This window comes from Centruroides sculpturatus, unplaced genomic scaffold (assembly GCF_000671375.1).
Source record: "Centruroides sculpturatus isolate CEXI.00-Female unplaced genomic scaffold, Cexi_2.0 scaffold2881, whole genome shotgun sequence".
In the NCBI taxonomy this organism is placed as follows: Eukaryota; Metazoa; Arthropoda; class Arachnida; order Scorpiones; family Buthidae; genus Centruroides; species Centruroides sculpturatus.
The window spans coordinates 3,546-10,341 of record NW_019386972.1 but is presented as its reverse complement, the minus strand read 5'-3'; the positions used below and the strand labels follow the sequence as shown (position 1 = coordinate 10,341).

At 30.5% G+C, this 6,796-nt stretch overlaps 1 protein-coding gene across 5 annotated transcripts; it reads left to right on the top strand.

Annotated features, from left to right (window-relative positions):
- Positions 1-547: 547 nt before the first annotated feature.
- LOC111615987 (synaptosomal-associated protein 47-like) lies at positions 548-4,812 on the top strand. Of its 5 annotated transcripts, none has more exons than XM_023357428.1 (4): positions 548-594; positions 2,819-3,599; positions 3,665-3,827; positions 3,917-4,809. In XM_023357428.1, exons 2-4 carry the CDS (start codon positions 2,832-2,834, stop codon positions 4,165-4,167), a joined length of 1,182 nt encoding a protein of 393 aa, XP_023213196.1. In that variant the 5' UTR covers positions 548-594; positions 2,819-2,831; the 3' UTR covers positions 4,168-4,809. The 5 variants fall into 5 exon arrangements, with proteins under 5 accessions (XP_023213196.1, XP_023213194.1, XP_023213197.1 ...); XM_023357426.1 differs by lacking the exon at positions 548-594 and adding an exon at positions 635-778; XM_023357429.1 differs by lacking the exon at positions 548-594 and adding an exon at positions 804-990 and having other exon boundaries at positions 3,689-3,827; positions 3,917-4,812.
- Positions 4,813-6,796: the final 1,984 nt, after the last annotated feature.

Here is a 6,796-nt window from a genome sequence, read left to right as displayed (position 1 = left end):
GTCCTTTCCTCTCCCATGTCCTTCCATTGCTCGTAGCTTTTGGTGATTGTTTTGATGCCGAAAAACAATTCGAAAAAGTACAGAAATGTCAAAAATGTTGACATAACAGATATCCAATCCACACAAAACGTACGGATGCGATGAATATAGTTGTTTATACGTAACATTTCCGTGACGAATCTATACACTTTGCCGTATGCGAAGCTACAAATATAATTCCTCAATCCAATTATAGACTGTCGCGCGTTTTAAGGTTTCTCTAAAATAATAAAATTAAATTCTAACTGTAATTGATTAAACTTTTAATGTATACAGACGTTTAAACGTTTCGAAATTCTTTATTTTAAAACTTTACTTTGAATATTTTAATAGGATTTTTTAAAAATTCTAAATGTATTATATTAACAACATGAATTAATATTTTACTTTAATTTTTTAATAAATAAAAAATGCAACTTATATTTTTATTTAACATTTTAATAAAAAATTAAATTCATAATTTTAAAAATTATTTTTGTAAATTTTTTTAAATCTCTAGCGGGCGCAACGATAACGTAACGTTGCCACTTTTTTCCTTTTCATCTCGTTATTCTGGTAAGTATTATTTGAAACAGTTCTAAGTGAAGAAGTTTAATTTATACTGAAATTTATTTTTAAATAATTATAAAAAATTATAATTTTCATTTGAAATTTTTAGTAAAATATTAAAATGTTAATTTTTTTATTTCTGTAAAGTTTTAAAAAAAACCCAGAGGGCGTATCGTTAACGCAAAAGCAGGTAAACAATGTGTTTAGTATTTATAAAGTATTTATTTAGCTTACAGTTAGTCACATGTAGAGAAATCGAATGTATTATTTTGATGATTCGATCACTTAACTCAACGAATAGTAATAAATTTTTAATAAGTAGAATGTCATGTTCGAAATAATTTATTATTTTTCATATTGCGTAAACAAAAACGTGTTTTAATGAGTAGGAGTTACTTTTAGGTAATTACGTAGGTCTTTATGCACTATACTACGTTATGCTGGTTAATCTCTTAATTTTGCTCCCACTATCTATGCTTTATTGAAAGTCTAGTTTTAGTCTAGTCTGATGGAGTGTCTCGGAAATATCGTGGGTAGTTCCAATTTTTCTGGAGTCTCTATCACCCTTTAACAGTGGATGAAGTTGAAGACATGCTAGTGTTTTCAACCCAGTTAATGGGCCATTTTCAGGCATAGACATCCGTTCTTCATCCTTGTTAATATGATTTGAGAGAATGGCTTTAGAAATGCTATTACGCAATTGTTATTTTAAGCTGACATTTGTTTCTAAAAGAAATAATTTTTTTTATCCTAATTCTATTACATTTCTATATTTTGCCTGTCATATGTCCTCTTTTTCTGCTATCAAAGTCCTTAGGTAATTGAATTTCAATATGTGTTTTGTTATTTTTTCATTGAATTCAGTCTTTTCTCTGAAAGTGTTTTTGCCATGCATTTCTATTTAGTTTTTGATGTGGAAATTGCAGTGCTAAAAATCCTTAGCAATTTTTAGTATATCAAGTTAAAGAAAAACAAGCTTTCAAATTATAATTTCTTAAATATATTATATCCTGTTTATGCAATAAATGTATATATAATGCTAGTTTCAATTGGTGATTTGCTTCCAATGGCAAAGTCTAATTGAACAGCTACTCTATGACTCCAAAGTCAAATCTGGGTTGAAAGTTTTAGAGTTTTTCATAGCGATTAGAATGTCTGAGTCTTTGGTTATGGTGAGATTCACAATATGCTACTACTGATGTTTTTGTAATGAGTTTTCTTATAATTATGTCTATTAGAGTTTAAAACAGTCACTGTAAACAGATTTAAATTTATTTGGAGATGAAACAATTTCACTTTGTACTGTTTAGAATTCCAATGCAAGTCAAAATTCTCCTCTCAACTCCACCCTCCACTACAAAAGATAGGACTTGCTTCTCCAAAAATGGCCTTTAGCCCTTGACTGAAAAATCACCTGACCTATGATCAACAATTTCATTCAGAATCATAGACTTTTAGATGTTTGGGGCCTATTGGCCTCAGGTTCTGGTTTAAGGTTATAAATTTTGATATTTTCCATGTGAACCACTTTATGCCATTGTAGTTCTGCCACTGCATTTGGGCATTACAGAATATATAAATAAAATTTGAAATCTTTTATGTTTTAAAAATTATTTTAGAAAATTTAATTAATACTGTATTATATATATAAACTAATACCTTCTTTAATTAATGCACAAAATATCAAGATATTTATATACAAATATTAAAAAAAACTACTTTAAATGCTAATTAATATAAATATTACGAAGAGTTTGTAGTATGTAACAATATACATGCTTAGCTGTCTGTGAATCTTATAGATTTTTAACAAGTCTTCAGGGTTACCAAGATGTATTTATTAATATTATAAATAATAACATGCAGTCTTAAAATAATCCAGCAATTCCATTGAAGTGATTGATCACAAATAAGTAGCCCTCTCAAACCAGTTTTAACTGATTTTTGAAATAATCTTAAAAATGTATCATGATTAACCAATTTTTGGGCAATCCTATATTTACGTATGTAGATTGATTTGATAAGTTTAATTTTTTTACAAAAAATAGGAGATTATTCTGTTGTTACTAGCATTCCTGTATGGTATTTTGTTACAAATAATTGCTCTTTGGGCTGTCTAGTAGTCTGTACAATAGTATAACTTAATTTCTATGGGAGATATAGTCTATTTTAATTTTTACTATATTCTACAATAATTTAACAATAATGTTATAAATTTTGATATTTTCAGATGTAACTAAAGAATGGATGAAGATCAAGAACAGTCGTACATACTACAAACATCATCTTCATACTATAATTCAAAAATCCGAAAGTGGAACAATGGTGTATTAATTTTAAAAGAAGACAGATTAGAATTTTATGAAAATGAAGTAAAAGACAATCATTTATGTCTTGAAATGCTTTTAGATGACATCAGTTTGATACAACGCAAGAATTCTTCATTCATATTTGGTTCCATAGTGATAACTTCTGGAAATACCAATCATTGGTTTGCATCTTTTTATAATAGAGATTCAGTGTTTAATGTTTTGTATCTTTTTTGGAATCATAATGCTATTTGTGGAAGATATTCTGAAAGTAAGTTGCAGCTAGTGAAAGGAGGGAAGTCTGAACTTGGAAAAGATTTACTGAGGCTTGCTCAAGAATCTGAAAAGACATTAGCAGCAACTGCACTGACATTAAATCATCAAGGAAAACAACTTGATCATGCTGCAGACATCATTGACAAAATCAATTCGGATCTTACCATTGCTGAAAAATTACTGGGGCTGATGAGTTGGACCTTTGGTCTGAATCAGAGTCAATCTTCCAGTTGTAAAAAAAAACAGGAAATCGCAGATGCGAAGCTTAATCAGTATCCTGTTGTATATTGTCTTGATAAATATTCTCCTAATCAAAATATATGGTTGAGTGGAATCTTAGAAAAATGTAATAATGGTTTAAAATTATACAATGATAAATTTAAACTCATCAAATACTTTAACAAAGATGATGTTAACTATATACAGGTATTTAATTAAATTCAAATTTTGTATTTGTTTCAAATTTTATATATGTTTTGATACATTAACAGATTATTTCAAGTTGGGAATTGCAGATATGTTACGAGGATGAAGACACTTCAAATTTTATGATAAAATGTCCTTCTTTGTTAGAAATTCGAACAAGATTAATCAGTCTTTTCTCAGACAGACTTAAGTTTTCTGATAATGTTTTTCCATGGAATAAATCCCCAAGTTAGTATTTTTTAAAGGTATAAAGTGAAGATTTCCAATAACATGATTAATCCAATAACATTTAATGTGATTAATAATATATTTTATAGGTGAAAGTTGCAGCCCCATAACAACATGGAATCCGTGTAACAAAGAAACAGACAAACAGGTTATAAAGACAATGACTAGGGGTGAATTAGAAGAATTAAATGCAGCCATTTCGCAATTAAAGTCACTTGCAGTTGAAGTTGGAATAGAGCAAACGAATCAAATGGAGAAAATTGATGGCTTGTTGCAGTGTGTTAATAGTACAGATATCAGGATCAAACAGGATGTCAAAAGTATCAAAAAATTAACGTAATTTCAGTCAGTAAACTTATTGTCTTCTTTAATTATTAAGTAAATTTATGTTAAAATTTTGTATTCACTTGTGAATACATGTAGGTAACAATATTTTTCCATATTCTTATTGTGTAAAACAGAACTTATATAATATATGATGGTTATTATGTAAATAAAATTTTATGGATCTAAAATATACAATCTGTGTTTGATTTCATTTGTATCATATGCAATCCAAACAACCAATTGATTCTTACATTTCATATTCTAGAAAATAATTTTTGAAGATATGTAACAATATTTTGCACATTACTTTCTCATTAATTGTTCTTAGCATTTATACTTCCAGTGTCAAGTAAGTGAGAAAATGAATGAATAGCACTCAAAGTTTGATCAATATATTTGTAATACAGTTGTTCATAGTTGTAATGAAGAATGAGGGAGCAAATGATATTGCAGAGTTGATACTTAGCTGCTAAACCAGTCCAAACAGATTGAGTGAATTTGCAGCATGCTTATCCCTCCTACTGTGCCATCTTTACAATCACTACTGCATGATGACATGACACACGATCCCTTCACTCATTTGCTTGCTGCTGTTGTAAAAACATTGACACTTTCATGGTCACTTGCCATTTTCATATTTGCTTGCTTTCTAGAGGTGAAAGAAGGCCTTTAGATGTGATTCTCACTAGCCATGGTTTTAATTTTCTTATGTATAAATTTTATTCAGATCCATTCTGACTACTCAATGTAGATGTGAATTTGTGTTGCACTTCCACTTAGGATTATTCTGGTTTCATTCTTACTTGGATAATTGAAATCTTTTTCACCTATATGGCATTTTTAGTATGTTTGGAGTCAGAATGGATCAATGGATTTAACAATATATCTTGCTGGTAAATAGCATGAATAATGATGCAGTTATATTCCTACATTGGTCTGATGAATTATTGGACAACTAAAACAAATCTAAGTTTGACTTTTTGCTGTTATTACTAAACTCGGTGACAGAACACACAATATACAAAATTATAAGTATAAAAATAATATATTTTTTGATGACAATATGAAAGGCTGAGATGCTATGTCTCAACAACTATCTGTCACAGTATGATACAAGAAGCTATAGTATGTTTAGAAACACAAATGTGCAAAATACCTTTGTTACACAAATAATTAGAAGAGCAGATTAACTCAGTAGTTCAAAATGCTATCTTCAGAAATATATACAAGTTTTCACTGTTGTCATGATGTTGAGGAATGACAATTTGATTCAGTAGGCTATCAGTGGGGTAACTTTAAATTCAGGGAGATGACCATTCTATAAAATAAAATTGTTTTCAAACCTGTACTACATTTGATTCTATTAATACTTCAGACAAATAAAGCTGAAACCAAGCACTAATCCTTGCTTCCTAGCTGTTTCTATAAAATTTGAAGAAACAATTTTTTTCACAATAGTTAAAATATTCCTGATAATTGCGACATTCGATACAAATTTTATCTGGAATGTGAGACAAATGTGTATTCTGGGACCGTTTCAAATAAACTCGAAGGATTGCTCATCTTAACAATTTCACAATAAAATATTCCATCAATTAGATTTTATTTACATTTCAGTTTGTTTTGTCCACTGGATGGCCGAGTAGATAAACTACTAAGCACGTTCGTAAAGTCGGAGTTATTCATAAAGTACAAATTCCACTCAGCACATGGTCAATAGTGATGAGGTTCCAAACGAAACTCACGAAGAAACATTGTAAACCAAAACAGTGATCAGCAATACTGATGTTTCTAAATCAGTATACTTCATTTACTCTAGTATATTTATACAGTATAAATTATAGATTAAATGGTAAAATGATACAATAGCTAGCTGGCCACGTTAAGTAACCTAAGAAAAATATTTCGGATAAGAATACACTAGCGACATTTACAACTTCGATTTTAAAAACAGCTACTCTGTTGAAAACGAATCGAATACCGATTCACCGTTACAATGTCTGGCGAAAGAAAGAACGATAACGTCATTAACTGGTTTGTCACAATCTCCCAACACCCCATGAAGTAGTTCACAGCCCCGAAATTGGACGTGATGGGGATCGAGGCCCTTTTGGACAAGAGGTCTATCTGCTCAGGATGGAGGAGTGGGTATTGAGGCAAGGACTCTCTTATCAGGCTGCAATTTGAAAAAAACTGTAATAACTTATAAATTATCAGTCGTCCGTCCGTTGTCTGTCCTAGCTTAATCTCGAGAACGTAGTTAGATTTATGAAAGTCGAGACTAGAAATGGAAAGTTTAGGAACAGGAAGCCCCGATTAACTATATACAAATTAATTATAACTATAGCCGGCCCTACCATAGGGCAAACGGAGCAGCCGCTCCAGACGCTAAGTCCTAGGGGCGCCTCAGTTATAAAGAAAATTAAAGGGTATAAATTAGGGGCAACGAAGGGATACGCCATAATAGGATTTCGCTCCATCCTAAAACTTGCCTCGGGCCGGCACTGATTATAACAACACACCTGAATTTTTTGCCAAGCATAAATTATTTTATTCTCAAACGTTTTCAACCCACTTATTATAGGCCGTCTTCAGGCTTACGATTACCGTTCCAAAATGGAACGCAACATTTTTCGAATACG